The sequence below is a fragment of the Oryctolagus cuniculus genome, chromosome 20 (assembly GCF_964237555.1).
Source record: "Oryctolagus cuniculus chromosome 20, mOryCun1.1, whole genome shotgun sequence".
Classification (NCBI taxonomy): domain Eukaryota; kingdom Metazoa; phylum Chordata; class Mammalia; order Lagomorpha; family Leporidae; genus Oryctolagus; species Oryctolagus cuniculus.
In genome coordinates, this window is record NC_091451.1 from 9,255,391 (window position 1) to 9,273,574 (window position 18,184).

Consider the following 18,184-nt stretch of genomic DNA (forward strand, 5'->3'; position numbering starts at 1 on the left):
TCATTGTTCACAACCCCCTGAAGCAGCAGAGATGGGACAACACAACAAGCTTGCTGACCGCACGCCACCGTCTCCCCCACCATCTCTGTGTCCCTCTACACGCCCATCCCGTGCCCACATAGGAGCCTGTGCCTGAGCTGTTGCCTCTTCGAGCCCTTTCTCGCCTCTGCATGTGGCTGTCTTGGCAGAAATGTCACCTGCTCTGTGCATTCTTCCCGGCCACTCCAGGCAAAACAGCCACCTTGTCATACACGGTCACATCACCCTGTTGTGATGCGCCACTCAGCACCTGCCCTCCACCTGTTGTTTTCTTCCTCACTCACTGGCTCGCTTATTATCTACTTCTCCACGTGAGGGCGGCTCTGCAGGGGACAGTGTGCTGGGTCAGGGTTCTCTGCCCTGTCTGTGGCACCTGGAAGAGTGCTGGGTGCACACTGGTGCTCTGTGAACACCTGAGAATGACTGGGTGTTCAGAGGTGCAGGGCCTGCGGTCCAGGGAGCTGGATTCTAGCTTTACATCTAACTAGCAAGGTGGGCAGAATTTCTGCATGTTCTCCACTCAGCTGCATGTCCACCACCACCAGGGTGTTGGCAGGAAGCCAGGGAAGTGAGTGGAGGTCCAGAAAAGACCATAGAACTCCAAGAGTAAGAAGAGCAAACACACATGACCAATTTCTTATCGTTTTGTCTTGGACCAACGTAACACTGTACCAGAACGTTTACTGCGGCACAAAAAAGAGAGCAAGGACCAGAGCTGTGACACAGCAGGTAAAGCGACCACCTGCAGTGTTGGCGTCTCATATGAGCCCTGGATCGAGTCCTGGCTGCTCCACTTCTGATCCAGCTCTCTGCTATGGCCTGGGAAAGCAGTAGAAGATGGCCCAAGTCCTTGAGCCCCTGCACCCGAGTGGGAGACCCAGAAGAAGCTCCTGGCTCCTGGCTTCAGATCGGCCCTGCTCCAGCTATTGCAGCCATTTGGAGAGTGAACCAGCAGATGGAAGACTCTCTCTCTCTCTCTCTCTCTCTCTCTCTGCTTTTACCTCTCTATAACTCCGCCTTTCAAATAAATAAATAAATCTTTAAAAAGGGGGGGGGGCAAATGTTATAAGAAAAAGTTTACAAAATAAATCATCTTCTTTAATAATTATTTTGTGAAAGGCAGAGACACAGAGAGAAACAGAGATATCCCTATCCAGTGGTTCACTCCCCAAATGCCCATAACAGCCAAGAGTGGGCCAGGCTAAAACAGGGAGCCAGGAACTCAATCCGGGTCTCCCACATGGGTGGCAGGGACCCACGTACTTGAGCCATCGCTGCGGCACGCTGTGCATTAGCAGGAAGCGGGAATGGTAAGTGGAGCCAGGATTCAAACCCAGGCACTCCAATATGGAATGCAGGAAGACCAAGCAGTCTTACCACTAGACTAAATGCCCACCTTGCTATCATTTTTTATAGGGAAAAGTTACAAAAGACACCAAGCCGAGGCCATTCAAACTGCCCTAGTTTTGCCTTTTTTTTTTTTTTTAATTTTTCGTCTGCTGTAGACCTCAAAGACACCCCTTCAAAAATAGAGGCTTTGAAAATACCTCTGTAAGTACAGCCATGTAGGTCCAAAAGTGGGTTACCACCCAGAACACGTTACCAGCAGCCAGAAATGAGAATTTTGCTTTTTTCAAGCTCCTCTTTTTCTCAAAATTCACAGTTCCTCTTTTTGACTAGTCAACTGTCTTCTACAATTGAGTGAAGTAAAAACATCCCCAAGTCCAGGGGAAATATCAGAACCATGCCATGCTGTGCTGTAGCGGGTAAAGCCGCTGCCTGCAGTGCCGGCATCCCATATGGGCACAGGTTCAAGTCCAGGCTGCTCCACTTCCGATCCAGCTCTCTGCTGTGGCCTGGGAAAGCAACAGAAGATGGCTCAAGCCCTTGGGTCCCTGCACCTGTGTGGGAGACCCAGAAGAAGCTCCTGGCTCTTGGCTCCTGGCTTCAGATCGGTGCAGCTCTGGCTGTTGTGTCCATCTGGGGAGTGAATCAGCAGATGGAAGACCTCTCTCCGTGCCTCTGCCTCTCTGTAACTGCCTTTCAAATAAATAAATAAATCTTTGTAAAAAATAAATAAGCTTCTAAAAAAATAGTGAAATTAACTTCAAGATGCAATAACTTTGAACAGCCCTTGTCTTGAATGTTGAGCAACAGTTTTTTTGTGTGTGTGCAAATTGTTGAACTCTTTACTTAGTATGGAGTTGATCTTCTGTGTATAAAGTTAATCAAAAATGGATCTCAGTGGAGAAAGGGACTGGGGATGGGAGAGGGAGGAGGAGAAGGGGTGGGAGTGTGGGTAGGAGGGCGGGGATAGTGGGAAGAATCACTATATTCCTGAAGTTGTACTTATGAAATGCATGAAGTTTGTACTCTTTAAATAAAAGGTTTCTTTGGGGGAAAAAAAAAAAAAGAAGAAGAAGAACCACGCCGTTGGAGCTAGGAGCCGACAGACGCCTAACTTGCAGCACGTGCTAACTGGAGCTTCTTTATGTGAGGCCCTGTGCCACTGCCAGCTTCAAGGAACCACTAATCCTATGACACTGCACCCAGAGCATCCTCCAGATGCCCATACAAGCGACCTTCCAGCCTTCCGTGGGAAGTGGCACAAAAAAAAACTACACATAGATGTCCAAAGTTTTGCACCAAAATTCAACATCATGTGATTGCGTTTCTTTCGTGAACACTCTGAGCTCCCCTCCTGCGTGAAGCTCCCCAGCTTCCACCATCCTGAACGAGGTCCAGGGCGCAGAAGCCTTGCCTTCCTGGGATTCCGCTCTCAGCTCCTGCACACCATAATGAAACAACAGTGCTATGAGCCTACATCAGAGCACCCAAGAGGCCCACGGCCGGCGAGCAGATCAATGCTGGCTGCGCAGGGATTACCCCAACACGGGTATGACTGTGGGAGCTCATTTCAGAGGCCAGAGCAAATCAGAGTCTGAGCAGAACAGTGGCAAGGAAACACTTCTTCAAGGAAGAGAATTCCCTTTGCACAGTGGAGCCCCCCAGGAGCACCGCCACCCACCGATGCAGGAGAGGACCGCAGCGCCCAGCCCTCTCACATCACAGCCGAGCAAACCAAGCCCCGTGAGAGCAGCGAGGCCGCCACATCACGGCCCCGCGTGGCGAGGGGCGCAGAGACGGCACCGAGAGGTGGGGCCCTGCGACTGACCAGCGAGGCAGCTCTGCGGGTTTGGTTTAAGTGCCTGGAGAACGGGGGTGGGGCTAGGTCTGAAACTGGGTACACAGGGCTGAGTGCTGAACACAGCCATGCTGGCCCCATTAGGAGGGGCTCACGTCGACTATGGTTCTATTCTCTGACAAACTTCCCAACTTTTTTTTTTTTTACCACAAGCACAAACTAAACATCATCAGGTAACCTTTCAAAAAGGTTTTCTCTCCCCACGAGGTCAAAGGTGTGCAAGGGTAAAATTAAAAAAAAAAAAAAAAGGAGGAACTTTCTAGAAGGCAGCACATAATAAAAGCACTGCTGGTGACTCCCCCACTAAGCGGTCTTTCTACAACAAAAGGCCTGTGTGCCTTGACAACCCCTGCTCTGCCTGACTGGGGTGACAAACACTCAAGCACCACCCCATCTCGATAAAGCTCTCTGAGCCTACCAAGATTTTCAACAGAAATTTCCTGTCTCATAAAAAGCTTCGGCACAGCACTTAAACATGACCGTAGCCAATACCCTTGGGCCTGATCCTCCATCTAATTAAAACGTCCGTCCTGCCAGTGATGGACGGCGTGTGTCATCACCAAGGGTGGGTGTGCAGAGTGGGGACGACAGACAGCTGACTGCAAAGCCTGAATCACCACGCTGGTGAGGATGGCTTCTAGCAAACCCAGAAACACTGCGATGCTCATCCTCTCTCTGACCTGAAGTACCAGGGACGTGCTTACAGCCACCCCTCAGACAAGGGTCCCCAACTAATACAACCGCGTAACCAGAGAGGACCGCCGGCCCACTGCGTCTCCTTAGACCGACGCTAAGCCAAGGCGCTGTCAACACTGGAAAAGTCACCCAGGCCTGAGCTGTCCTCAGTAGGCCCCAGCAATTGAGATTTTAGACCGACTCAGTTCTTAGGAGCTACTAACTCAACTAACTACAACCAACTACTAACTAACTACTAACACAACTCATATGACTGCTTAGAACCGAATCAACTACTCCAAAAGGGAAGAAATGATGTCGCTGCCTAATCGTGGAGGCAGAGGCTTAGCCACGTTCCAGTGTAAGCCGCTCACGATATAAACCAGGGGACAGAGAGCCCCAGGTAAGCCGAGGCGTTGTCACCCTGACAGGTGACAAAGCTGCACCATGAACCTCACGCTTCGGACTTCTACCACAGCCCAGTACTGAGATGTACACTGAAATACAAAGACAGTTCTTTCAATGGGGTTGTCCATATAATACTGATTTCAGTAAAATTAACTCCCCATCAATTTACTAGTAAGACTGTTTTCTTTGAAATGCTAGGACACAAATATATATGTAAACACATATCTAAATAAAAAAAATTAATGTGTTCACAAAATGCATAGTTTAAATAAGCCTAAAGAAGTGTACCCAGATTTTCTGCAGACATGAAATGTGAGTGCGTGTGTGTGTGTGTGTGTGTGTGCGTGTGCTGTGTGTCACACTTCCTCTGAGGTTGGACAACAGTAACACTTGAGCTGCAGCTTTGATTCTCGCATTCTGAAAACAAAGACTTGCATCACTTTGGCGTCACCAACTCAAAACCACCTCGGGACTAATCAGGCAGTGAGTCAAAAGGATTGGTCCCTTTATGGGGAGTGCTGGGATCTGCTGCAAACTGGACTGTCAGTATTCAAGGCCTCTAATTTCCATGTTCAAAAACACTGGTGCCAAATGGGTGCACCTGTACACTCTCCAGGGCCCCATCAGGCTCTGAACAAGACCATCCTCCGGCCTCCACATCCACGGTAATCTTACAATCCATACAAAAGGTAAGATATTCCATGGTTCAAATCTGGTTTTACTGCTTTCCCCCTTGGGGAGCCAAAGGACCTTGAAACTCAGTTCCCTCCCAACCTTTCCAAAGATGGAACCGTGACCGTGGGTCAGAAACATCTACCCTCCAAAGAGGCAGCTGAGGAATCTCTGGGCAAACGTCTCCAGGTCACAAGCCACTTTCTTTCCTTTGAGGAGAGCTTTCCTAGCCATGGAACCGGCACGGGCTGAGGCCACCTGCACTGGTGCCTGCAAAACGAGCTCTGTCTTCCCTCCAGGTCCTGTTCTGGCTGCACCAGGTGCTTAGCAACGTCTGAGTCCTCCCTGGGTTCTGTCTGTTGTTCCATCCTCAACCTCTCTGCCCCTCAGAAGTAAAGGATCTAAGAAGGAAGGGGCCGTGTCTTGAGGTCCATGCCCGGCCCCTCAACAGGGACCTCCCCCTCACCAATGTTACACGCTTCCACGTGTGCCCACTCCTTCAGAATAGAGGGCCAGGGCACTGGGGACTCGGGGCCACATCCAGACAGGGCATGGCAGGGAGAGTGACCCGAGCAGGAGTCTCAAGCACAGGTAGGATCCAGCAACGGGACTTTGGAATGGGAGGAAGTGCGCTGGAAGCCAAGTACACAGTGTGGATGGGGAGAGGTGGGAGAGAAGGCTCCGGAGGAAACCTGGGCCAGAGCATGGAAACATTCTAGAACATTCCGAGACTACGGGTTGTATCTAAGAGCAACGGGATCCCACAGAGAAGAGTTGTAAGTAAAGGAAGGACCACCGGCTTGGCAAAATTAGGAAAAGACGATTTGGGATACAGTAACGGTAAGTGTGGAAAACAGTCAAGGACCGAGTTTCCATGCAATATTCGTTTTCATCAGACTCTAATGAGACAGAGCCACACAGTCCATACTAAAGGGGGACGTGATTCAGTCAGTTGCTTTACAAAAGAGAAAAAACATCTTAGAAAATCGAGGGCACCTTGTAAAAATGCACTGCACTTTTACCATCATCACTAATCGCCGCTCCAAACACTCGCTGGACACAAAACTGCACCAAGAGTTGCGTAAGACAGTGATTCATGCTCCAGCCACCGACCAAGCGCAACAGCTCTCCAGGGCTGAGGACGCAACCCTTACCTGTGCATTCCGTGCTTCCGACCTGCAGTTAACACGTGGGACCAAGAACTGTGAGTGTAAGAAGTCACACTACATCACAGGTTTCAAAGTCATAGACTTCTGGGGCTGGTGCCATGGCACAGCAGGTGAAGTGGCCACCTGCAGTGTCAGCTTCCCCTGTGGACACCAGTTCGAGTCCCGGCTGCTCCACTTCCGATCCAGTTCTCTGCTAAGGTGTCTGGGAAAGCAACAGAAGACGCCCAGGTATGTGGGCCCCTGCACCCACGTGGGAGACTTGGACAAAGCTCCTGCCTTCGGCCTGGCCTAGCCCTGGCTGCTGTGGCCATTTGGGAAGTAAACCAAGCACACGGAAGATATCTCTCTCTCTCTCTCTCTCTCTCTTTCTCTGCCTCTCTGTAACTCTGCCTTCTAAATGCATAAAAATAAATCTTTTAAAAAATCATAGACTTAAAATGAGGCAAAAATCAAGGAATTTTCCCAACACAGGGTTTTCGATCCGTCGTCATATTCAAAGGGCATAAAAACCTGGCCCTTGAAGCACACTCCAGTATCTCACTGACTGATTTCAAAAAGCAATGCTGTATTCATGGTCACTTCCCAAGTTATTTCCTTTAGAAAGATGAATAAAATATTTAAAGAAAGGTGTTCCCAAAGCACTTACACCTTACTTGCCCTAAAATCACAAAAAAATTTCTTTGTTCAGCAAATATTTAGTGCCTACTATGTATCTGTGAATCAGGATGCTGGTATAGAACAGAGAATCACAGAGGTGGGTCGGAGCTGTTGAATCACTCACATTCTATGGAGGAGGAAGGTATAGCAAGCAAATCAATTAACAAAATAATCCCAGAAAGGTGACAAGAGAACACTGACCAGGAAAATGTTCTCCTGAGTGAGCCAAACTCTGGTGCAAGGTGAGAGGCATCCAGCCCCCACCACAGCAAAATTCTCACAATAAAACCGAAGGTGCGACAGAGCCAACGAGATCCCCAAATGTGTGTTTCCCCTAAAACACTGTGGGTTTATCAACACTGTTAGACAAGCCTTACCATTGGCTCGGGGGGTTAAAAATCCACGATGAGGCAGGCACCGTGGCTCACTAGGCTAATCCTCTGCCTGCGGCGCCAGCACCCAGGTTCTAGTCCCGGTCGGGGCGCCAGATTCTGTTCCGGTTGCCCCTCTTCCAGGCCAGCTCTCTGCTGTGGCCCGGGAGTGCAGTGGAGGATGGCCCAAGTGCTTGGGTCCCTGCACCCGCATGAGAGACCGGGAGGAAGCTCCTGGCTTCGGATCGGCGCAGTGCCGGCCATAGCGGCCATTTGGGGAGTGAACCAATGGAAGGAAGACCTTTCTCTCTGTCTCTCTCTCACTGTCTATAACTTTCTCTCTGTCTCTCTCTCTCACTGTCTAACTCTGCCTGTCAAAAAAAAAAAAAAAAAAAATCCACGGTGAGACTAACAGCACTGCAAAGTAGGGAAGAGAATGAGACACTAGAGCTCAGGACTCGGGAAGGATTTCGGTGCTGCACATCCATGCACCTGCCTCCAGGAACCAAGAGAAAAGGCAGTCAGCAAATGCCCGGTCGGTGGGTCCCAGGTGGTCTCACCTGAGGGGACCAGCAAGCAGGGGCCTCTCGGAGGCTGCAGGGAGAGCAGCCCCCGGGCTGCCGAGAACAGGACAGAACAGGACGTCTCTGGAAGGCTCCAGGAAAACGGGCTGGGATCCGGCCAAGCCGGGCCTTCCTTCCTGAGGGGGGTGCCAAGGTCTTTCCATGACGCAGCCTCCAGCTCCGGCGGCCTCCCCCGGGTCCCCAAAGCTCCACATCAAGTACAAGAGGCCAGGCCCCGGCTGGGAAAGCCAGCAAATCAATGGCAAGTCCATGGGAGAAGGCAAGAGGGTTTGATTAGGCAAACCTTCGGTGTTCACGAGTCCAAGCAATGATGCAAACTCAAGTTTTAGAAGAAGCAGAAAAAAAAACCACTCACGGTGGTAATTTTGAAAATGAGACTGTGTCCAAAAATCAGAAACTAATTTAATAAATGCGTTTCTTGGTGATTTGTTTTTCACACTCCTACTCTGATACACAGCCTCTGCACTACACAGGAATGTGATTTTCCAAAGTCAGAATGGGCTCCAATTTAATTCTCCCATTTACCGGCATCCATCTTTACATCTTCAGTAAAACAGCCTCACTGTCTTTTCTAGAGCTTTAATCAGGTACAACTGCCACACACATACTTACAGTGCATGTGGAAAGTTGGGCATATTTGCATAACTGTGAAACAATCATCAGGACGATGGAAATAATAAGGATCTTCACCGCTCCCTTGTGTCATCCATCCACCCCTCATTCCTTTGCAATCCGTCACTTCCCATTCCCAGGCAACCACTGAGCTGCTCTCTAAGTTCTCATTTTCTGTAATTGTGCATAGGACATTCCTCCACGTGGCTGCCTGTGTCACTCACTCATCCCCTGGCACTGAGTACTAATCCACTGTATGGCTACACCACAGCTTGTTTTAAGGTTCATCTGTTGACTGACACTTGAGTGTCAACTTCCAGTCTGGGGCTATTACCAAGGAAGCTGCTGTGAACTCTCATGGACAAGCTTTGATGCGATGGTTCCATCCCTCCCGGCAAATAGTTAAGCGCAGATAGGTCATATGGCAGGTGTATGTTCATTTGAAGAAACCACCACAGTCTTTTCCAACGCGATTATACCACTCTACATTCCTAACAGTACTGAGTGACAGTTCCAGGGGCTCCACTTCATCACCAACACTTAGGGCAACCACAGCCTTACCAGTAAAAGCACATCAATGCCGCATTATGGTTTGAGTTTGCATTATAACTTAACAACTAGTGATTCCAAGTGTCTTTTAATGTGCCATGTGCCATGAAGATGCCTATTCAAATATCTGCTCCATGTTTAAATCAGGTCTTTTTCTAGTTGAGTTGTGACAACTTTTTTATATACTCATGTCACAAATCTGTCTGATTTATAGGCTGCGAGTATTTTATGGCAGTCTGTGGCCTGTGTTTTCATTTTCTTAGACATCCTTTGGAAAGCAGTAGTTTTTAATTTTAATAAAGTCTAATTTATTGATTTTTGTAAAAAATACTTAGGGCTTTTTGGGTTCTAGCTAAAATATATTATGCCAAGCCCATGGCCACTAAGATTTTCTTCCATGTTTTCCTACAGAAGTTCTACAGTTACACTTGTACATTTAGGTCTAGAATCCATCTGAAATTCATTCTGATACTTGTTGGGAGGTAAGGGTCGGCTCTTACTGCTGCAGATGGCAAGCCAGTTGTTCAAGTCCTACTTGTTGAAAAGATCGACACTTCCCCTATTGAACTGCCTTCTTGGCATCTTTATCCAAAACCAATTGATCGCATGCATGCGGATCTACTTCCAGACTCTCTTCATTCCAATACCGCATTATCTTGATTATGGTAGTCCTACAGTGAACTTCAGGCTTAGATAATGCAAGTTCCCTTAGCCTTTTTTCAAAACTATCCTTACACCAATCTAAGTGGTTCACATTTCCATATGAAATTTAGAATCAGTCTGTCAATTTCTATAACAATGCTTGATTTTTTTTTTTTTTTTTTTTTTACAGGCAGAGTGGACAGTGAGAGAGAGAGAGAAAGGTCTTCCTTTGCCGTTGGTTCACCCTCCAATGGCCGCCGCGGCCGGCGCGCTGCGGCCGGTGCACCGCGCTGATCCGAAGGCAGGAGCCAGGAGCCGGGTGCTTCTCCTGGTCTCCCATGGGGTGCAGGGCCCAAGCACTTGGGCCATCCTCCACTGCACTCCCTGGCCACAGCAGAGAGCTGGCCTGGAAGAGGAGCAACCGGGACAGAATCCGGCGCCCCGACCGGGACTAGAACCCGGTGTGCCGGCGCCGCTAGGCGGAGGATTAGCCTAGTGAGCCGCGGCGCAGGCCCAATGCTGGATATTTTTACTGGAATTGCATTAAATCTACTGAGTACTTTGAGAAGAATGGAGGTCTTAACAATACAGAACCTTCCCATTCATGAACACAGTGCATCTCTCCATTTTTCTAGATCTTTAACACTTCTGCAATGCGTTACCACTTCCACTGAAAAACTTTTGCATACTGGTTATCAAATTGATGTTCTTATAAATAGTAATTTTTATAATTTATATAATTTTTATAATTTATATAATTTTTATATTTTATAAATAGTAATTTTTTATTTTAGTTTTCAATCCACCCAGACCTTCAATTGTGGTAGTATATGGAAATACAATTGATTTTGGATCCTGCAGACTAGCTAAACTCAATTGCTGGTTCTAGAAGCCCTATTAGAGATGCCGAGATCACTTGTCTACAAATAAGATAATGTTACTTCTTTCTTTGTAATCTGTATTTTATTTTTTGAAATTATTTTTTCACACTAATCAAAACCTCCAGCACAATGCTGAATAAAAATGGGAAGCACACTCTTGCCTTATTCCTGACAATGGGGGGAATGAAAATCATCCTTTCACTGTTAACATGATACCTGTAGACTTTTCATAGAAGTCCTTTATTAGGTTGATGAAGTTAACTCTTTTTTTCATTAAGATTTATTATTTGAAAGTCAGTGTTACAGAGAGAGAGAGAGGTGGAGGAGGAGAGACACACACACACACACAGAGAGAGAGAGAGAGAGAGAGAGAGATCTTCTATCCACTGGTTCACTCCATAAATGGCCACAACAGCCAGGATTGTGCCAAGCCAAAGCCAGGAGCCAGGAGCTTCTTCCAGCTCTCCCACATGGGTGCAGGGGCCCAAGCACTTGGGCCATCCTCTGTTGCCCTCCCAGGCACAGTAGCAGGGCGCTGTATAGGAAGTGGATAAGCCAGGATTTAAATCAGAGCCCAAATGGGATACTAGTGCTGCAGGCCATGGCTTTAACCCGCTGAGCCACAGTCCCAGCCCCTGCTAATTTCCTAAGGTTTTTATTTCTTTTTTAACATAAATGGATACTGAATTTTTTCAAATACTTTTTCTATATGTATTAGAAAATCCATATAGAAATAGTCATATGGATCTGAATTTTTACTGTTAATATGAAGAACTAAATCAAGCTTATGCTACTAATTAAAAGCTCTATTTGGTCACGATGCATTATCCATTTGCTATCATTGGATCTGACTGCTAAAACTGAACAATCTTTGCATCTATGTTCATGGATGACACTGGTCTCTAGTTTCCTCTTTTTGTAATGTCTTGATAAGTTTTGGGTAAAAGGATAAAACATGCTGACCTCTGGAATAAGTTGGGACGTGTTTTATTCTCTTCTATTTTCTGATAGAGCTTCTACAGAATTGGTAAGAGCTCTCCCTTACATGTATCACAGGGGCAGGCATCTTTCACTATGGCAAAGAAACTTCTTGGGACACCTGCATCCAATACGGGAAAGCCTAGGTTTGAGACCCAGCCCCGCTTCTGATTCCAGCTTCCTGCTAACGCACACCACCATGGGAAGCCACAGGTAGTGGTCCAAGCACTTGGGCTGCTGCTACCCCATATGGGAGACCTGGAAGAGTTCTAGGCTCCTGGCTTCCGACTAGCCTAGCCCTGAGTGCTGTGGGCATGCGGGGAGTGAACAAGTGGATGAAAGCTCTCTCTCTCCCTCTGCCTTTCAAATAAATAAAAAATAAATAATTTCTAATGTACCATAGAAGTCACTAGTAAAGCCAAATCGGGGCCTTGAGTCTGTTTTAACTGCAAAATCAACAACTTTATTAGATATAAAGCTATTCAAGTTATTTGAAGGAACTGTGGTAGTTTATCTTCCAATCTTCCAAGGAATTTGTTCATTTAATCTAAACTATGGAATTCACTGGCATAAAATTGCCCATAATATCCATTATTTATTTATTTGAGAGTCAGAGTTACAGATACAGAGAGGGATAGACAGAGAGAGGTCTCCCATCCGCTGGTTCATTCACCAAATAGCTGCAAAGGCCAGAGCTGGACCAATCTGAACACAGGAGCCAGGAGCTTCTTCCAGGTCTCCCAAGTGGGTGCAGGGGCCCAAACACTTGGGCCATCTTCTACTGCTTTCCCAGGCCATTAGCCAGGGAGCTGGATGTGAAGTGATGCAGTTGGGACTCCAACCAGCGCCCATTTGGGATGTCGGCGCTGCAAGCAGAGGTTTAGCCTGCTGAGCCACAGCGCCAGCCCCCATAATATACTTTTAGTACTCCTTCAGTGTCCATAGGATCTGTAGTGGTATCGCCTCCCTTGATAATTTGTGCCTTCTCTCTCCCTCTCCCTCTCTCTATCATTCTGGCTTGAGACTTTCCATTCTACTGGTTTGTTGGTTGGTTTGTTTGTTTTTAAAGCCATCTTTTTGCTTCACTGTTTTTTCTGTTTTCCACTTTCACTGACTTCTACTAGCTTTATAATTCCCTTCATTCTACTTCCTTTGACCTCAATTTGCTCTTATCTAGTTAAGAGGAAATCTTAGGTCTTTGTCTTTTTTTTTTTTTTTTAAGATTTATTTATTTTATTTGAAAGTCAGAGGGGGGCCTTCCATCTGCTGCTTCACTCCCCAGTTTGGCCACAACAGCTGGAGCTGCACCAAGTCAAAGCCAGGAGCCAGGAGCTTCTTCCAGGTCTCCCACAGGGTACAGAGACCCAAGGACTTGGGCCATCTTCTACTGCTATCCCAGGCCATAGCAGAGAGCTGGATCAGAAGTGGAGCAGCTGGATCGAACTGGCACCCATATGGGATGCCAACAACTACAGGCAGTGGCTTTACCCACTGCACTACAGTGCCGGCCCCACGACTTTGTCTTGAATTTTTCTTTTCCAACTTGGGGATTTAACGCAATGAATTTCCATTTAAGAACTACTTTAACCGCAGCCCTTCACCTCCTTAAATTGAATGTAGATTGAATAAAATAATATATATATGGTCAGTAAATAGATATTTGTCTATGGTTTGTCAGGCGCTGGGCTTGAAGAATATATTGCCTAAAGTAGAGCTAAGACCTTCTTCCATCAAACTCATCAAACAAAATTTATACAAAAGTCAAAGCTAATGACTTTTGTATCTTCTTGATACTGAGAAAATACAATAAACCAAAGCATACAGGTGTCTTTGAAAAGTTATTGGGAATGTTTTATGAAAAAAATGCATGGATTTCAAATAATTTTGCACCAAAATAATCTTTTCATTCAATTTCCCATGTGCCTTTTTTTTTTTCTGTATTCTAATAAAGAAGCATCTTCTGTTTTAAGGTCAATCTACACTAGATCTTCTTCTGGTTTGGCAAAAAATGAAGTCATCAGGTTTTCTAAAGCCAGCAATCTGTAGTTCTACTTGCAACACACATAAATCTAAAGTGAAGAAATTCAATTACTTTACTTGGAACTGTCACAATAAACCAAACATTTCAACTTAATACACCAAAAGATAAAACAGCATTTTTAGAGTCTGAACTTCAAAAGCACCTTCAGATCTAACTGTAAAGGATAATTTTAAAAATAAGCATTCCATCTATTTCCAAGTGTTTTCTTAGGATCCTTAACGAAAAGAAAGAAACAGCACTCTGCCCATCCTGAATGCCCCACCTTCATAGTTTCAAAACATCCAGGGCCTTAAAAAAAAAAAAAATAACCTGCATTCTCATGGACTACAAGTGCATGACAAATTATTGGTATCAAGATCACCGACATGCGGACCCAAGGTGCAGGCGTTTGGCCCAGCAGCTGGGACTCTTGCACGTCACATCAAAGTGTCTGGGTTCAAGTCCCGGTTCCACTACTGATTCCAGCTTCCTGTTAATGTGCAGGCTGAGAGGCAGCAGGTGATGGCCCCAGTAGTTGGGTCCCTGCCACCAGGATTGAGTCCCCAGATCCTGGCTTTGGCCTGGCCATCCTCGGCTGTTGTGTGCCTTTGCGGGACTGAACCAGCAACTGAGAGCTCGCTCTTTCGCTCTCTGCCTCTCAAATAAATAAAAAGTGTGGTTTTTTTAAATGCTGAGCCTATTTTTACCAAACAGTCATGTTTTCTACAACACCACCTGTGGGTTACAGTAAACATCTAAGAACAATTATTTTGGACAACTGTAACTATCGGAATTTAATTTGCATGTAAATCTCTGTCCATCCCCTGGAGAAGGAGTCCCGGTCACTCTAACTGGTCAGGCGGCTCTTCCTCCATTCTTGCTGCTTCAAGTCTTCATCTCCTGGTCTTCGAGTGGCCACAGGTCCTCAGCCTGCTCTGTGCCCTGGAACCACCCAGGGAGCCTAAAGTCACTGGTGTTGGGACCCCACAACCGGAGCTTCCGGTCTAGAGTCTGCAAAAATGGGGATTGTGCAGAGTTGCCCAGGGGATTTGAACACAGAGTAGGGGCGAAATAGCTCCTTCCAAAAGCCAGGCTCCTCAGGGCTGTTGGCCGATCTGACACCAAGCTCCAGAACTGGAATCTTCTAAGACCTTTGCCCAACCAAACTCTTAATCAGACATTATTTCTATGGTCCCATTGAGGAGAATATGGATATCCTCACTGTGTCCCGGCCATGCCACCGTAGTCCACTTTTGCATTCCACAAAGTGTTAGGCTACAGTGTAATTAATGTGATGACTGAAGGTCACAGTCGTGATGCTGTTTTACTCCTGTATAAATGAAAAAGGGGCCAGCGCTGTGGCTAGCAAGTAAAGCTGCCACTTGCAGCGCCAGCATCCCATACGGGCACCAGTACAAGACCTGGCTTCTCCACTTCCGATCCAGCTCTCTGCTATGGCCTGGGAAAGCAGTAAAAGATAGCCCAAGGCCTTGGGCCCCTGTGCCTGCATGGGAGACCTGGAAGAAACTCCTGGCTCCTGGCTTTAGATCAGCCCAGCTCCAGCCAGGTGACCATCTGGGGAGTGAACCAGCGGATGGAAACCTATCTCTCTCTCTCTCTGCCTTTCTGTAACTCTTTCAAATAAATAAATAAATCTATTTTAAAAAAAAAGAAATGAAAGAAAAACTCCACAAGTGATCTGTAATTTTAGACAGCATGTGGTGAAATTACCAACTCTTCGAAGTTCAACATAAACGCTGAAATCGGTCTGCATCAACCAGCCATCAGAGTCCACGCTTCTTAATCTCAGACTTCCAGTCCTGACTCCCACTCTGGGTTCAGAACTGACCCCCCCCCCCCACCCCCAGATCTTAAACCCTGAAAGTCCTCACTGTCCAAACCGCATACTCTCATCTTGCCAAACCCGACCACTCCAAGCGCCGTGGTTACCACCTGTATCCCAGCGCAAGGTGAAACCATGTACAGTCAAAAGCACTTTGGCACTGCATAGAGTGCTCTGGAGACGTGAACGCATTTACATGAGTAAATTCGCCTCCTGGGAAGTGTGTGAAGCGAAGGGGCACGCGGCGGGAAGTTGATGGAGCAGCGCGAACACCCGCAGGCGACTGGGCAAGCAAGCGTGGTTAACAACCCCCCCGGGGGCCTCCTCCGCCAAGACCACCCGCTGTAGGGGGCACGCCGAAGGGCAGGCACACACATGAGTCTCATCTCCTGCACACACACACACACACCGAAGGGCAGGCACACACATGAGTCTCATCTCCTGCACACACACACACACACACACACACACCTCCGCGCCCTACAGCGCTGGACGTGCAAGCCGAAACACGTGCACACGTCTGCGCCGCCGAACCCACACACATCCATAAACACGATGAATAATACTCGCGAGAATGCAGGGCTTTCTCCCAAGGAGCGCTCGAAGCACTTTACTCCAAGCGGGTCACTTTCACATCACCCCCCCCCCCCATGCCTGCCTTTCCTGCCGGGAGCTAGGGGCGCCCACCCACACCCAAGTCTGGGCGGAGAGGCGGACCCGCGCTGCCCCCACCCCCAGTCCCCTGGCCCGGCTTCCCCACGGAGGACCCAGCCCAGGCAGGCTTCCTGGAGACACACCTGCGCCCGCGTCACCAGGGCCGTGGCCACCTGGGCGAGGACCGCCGTCCGCAGGGAATTCCCCTCGGCCCCGAGCGCCAAGGAATGCCCCGGAGCCGGGCGAGGATTTTTTTTTCTTTCTTTCTTTCTTTTCTTTTTTTTTTTTTTTTGAAAACCGGGCGACCGGGACGGGCATCGAAGGGCAGGGGTCGTCGCTTACTCACCCAGCCCTCGAAGGTGTCCGAGGCGCTGGCCGTGCGCAGCAGCTCCTGGAACTGCAGCGTGCAGTTGGCCACGAAGTGGTCGTAGCCCAGGGGCGTCTCGTGGAAGACGGCCAGCTCCAGGTGGCCGCCGTCGGTGACGTTGGCGCAGAACTCCTCGTTGTACGTGGGCTTGTTGGTCTTCTGCTTGGTGCTGGTCTGGCCCACGCGCACCTGGTCCACGCTCACAGTCAGGTAGGGGTCCAGCAGCTGATAGCCCTTTTTGAAGAGCGAGTGGCGCAGGGACCAGCGGGTGGGCTGCAGCCCCACCGCCTCGCCGATGCGGACCCTCAGATAGCCATTGAACTTCATGGTGCCGGACGACATTGCGGGCGCCGCCGCCCGGGCCCCCGGGGGGACCGCGCTGGCTCGCACGGGAGAGCGGGGAGCCCCGGCTCAGACCAGCCCGCGCGGCGACCTCAGGCGTGGAGGCAGCTCCGGGGGGAGGCAGCGCCCAAGCCCCCCGCGCCCGGCCATTCTGTCGCCTCCCCGGGACCCTCCCCTCCCCTCCTTCCCTGCCTCCCTGGCTGCCGAGGTGGAAAGGAGGGGAGCCCTCAGCGGGCCGGGGGAGCCCGAGCGTCCCCCTCTGGGCGCCGGCGCGGGGCTCGCCCCTTCTCCAGGGCTGGGAGGCTGCTCTCGGCGGAGAGCCGGAGCGACCCGTCCGGTGAGCTCCAGCCCCGCGAGCGTCTCGTCCCCGCCTCCTCCCGCTTCGGCTCCTGCCCCCGCCTCCGCCGGCTCACGCTCTCCCCCACCCGGCGAGCTTCAAACCAGGAAGAAGCAGCCGCCGCCGCCGCATCCCCGGCGGGAACCTCGCGCCACCAGCCTCAAGTTCACAGCACGCTGGACCCCGGGGGCGTGGCGCGCGTGGCCCGCCTCGCACCGCCCTGCGCGCGCCCCCGGCAGCGCGCGTCCGGCCGGGCGCTGCGGGCTGGGGGACCGCTCCAGGAGCCGGCTTTGTGGAGCCAACACCTGAGGCTTGGAGCGCAGGCCTGGGCAGGGCTGCACGGCTGGGAGGATTCGGGGGAGGAGCTGCGGAGGACCCCTCCCTCCCACCCTAGGCGGTGTGCGGGTGATCCTGTCTGGCCACCCCGGAGAGGCCCTGGCCGGAGGCGGCCTGGCGGGCGTGGAGGTTCTTTTTCCTGATCTTTTACAGGGGTAGCTCATCCCGGGGTCAGCTCGGGCCCATCCTGTTTGTGCGCCTTTCCTGCAGAGGGTAATTACACAGTTGTTGTATTTTTTTTTTTATGGGGCAGTAGTAACGACGGAAATCCTGTCCTCCGCCTTCCTCGGAGAGGTGTGTCTTGTTGCACAGTGAGCAGGAGAGGTTGGTTCTTCTGGGTCCACTCAACCCTGGGTGGCTAGGGCAGAAAATGGTCACACAGGACACTGGTGTACCCAGGAATCTCACCCCAAGGCCCCCAGGGAGCGCCTCTGCCCTACAGCAAAACCTGCGCCCTGAGGGCCGGTGGTGCAGCCTGCCTAGCTCCCACAGCACCAGGGCCACTCCCAATCCCATTGTCTTTATAGCCCCCTCCTCCCAGCCCCCATTCAGGATTCTCTGGGTAGGGTGGGTGGGTTCTCAGCTGTGAGTGGAGGCCTCACCGGTTATCACTGCACGGGATAAAACAAAACAAATGAGAACAATGGGCAGGGTGGAGGAGGGCCTGGCTCAAAAACTCCAAAGCTTCCTCAGCAGGCAGGGCAGGGGCAGAGGGCACGGCCTCACGACAGACCATTTGGCTGCAGGCATAGCTTGTAACGCATGCTTCCCACATGCAGGGGCTCCTGTCTATCCCTGGGCCTGGGGGGGTGGGGGTGGGTAAAGGTCAAGTGGACCCTTTGG

General features: G+C 49.7%; 1 protein-coding gene across 1 annotated transcript in view; it reads right to left on the reverse strand.

The window, feature by feature from the left end:
* Window positions 1-17,004, reverse strand: part of PRKCH (protein kinase C eta) — a 272,113-nt gene extending 255,109 nt beyond the window's left edge. Inside the window, exon 1 of the mRNA XM_051826092.2 lies at window positions 16,306-17,004. Coding sequence (XP_051682052.1) covers window positions 16,306-16,668 — 363 coding nt within the window. The 5' untranslated portion in view covers window positions 16,669-17,004. The remainder of the gene's footprint in view (window positions 1-16,305) is intronic.
* Between the last annotated feature and the right edge of the window lie 1,180 nt (window positions 17,005-18,184).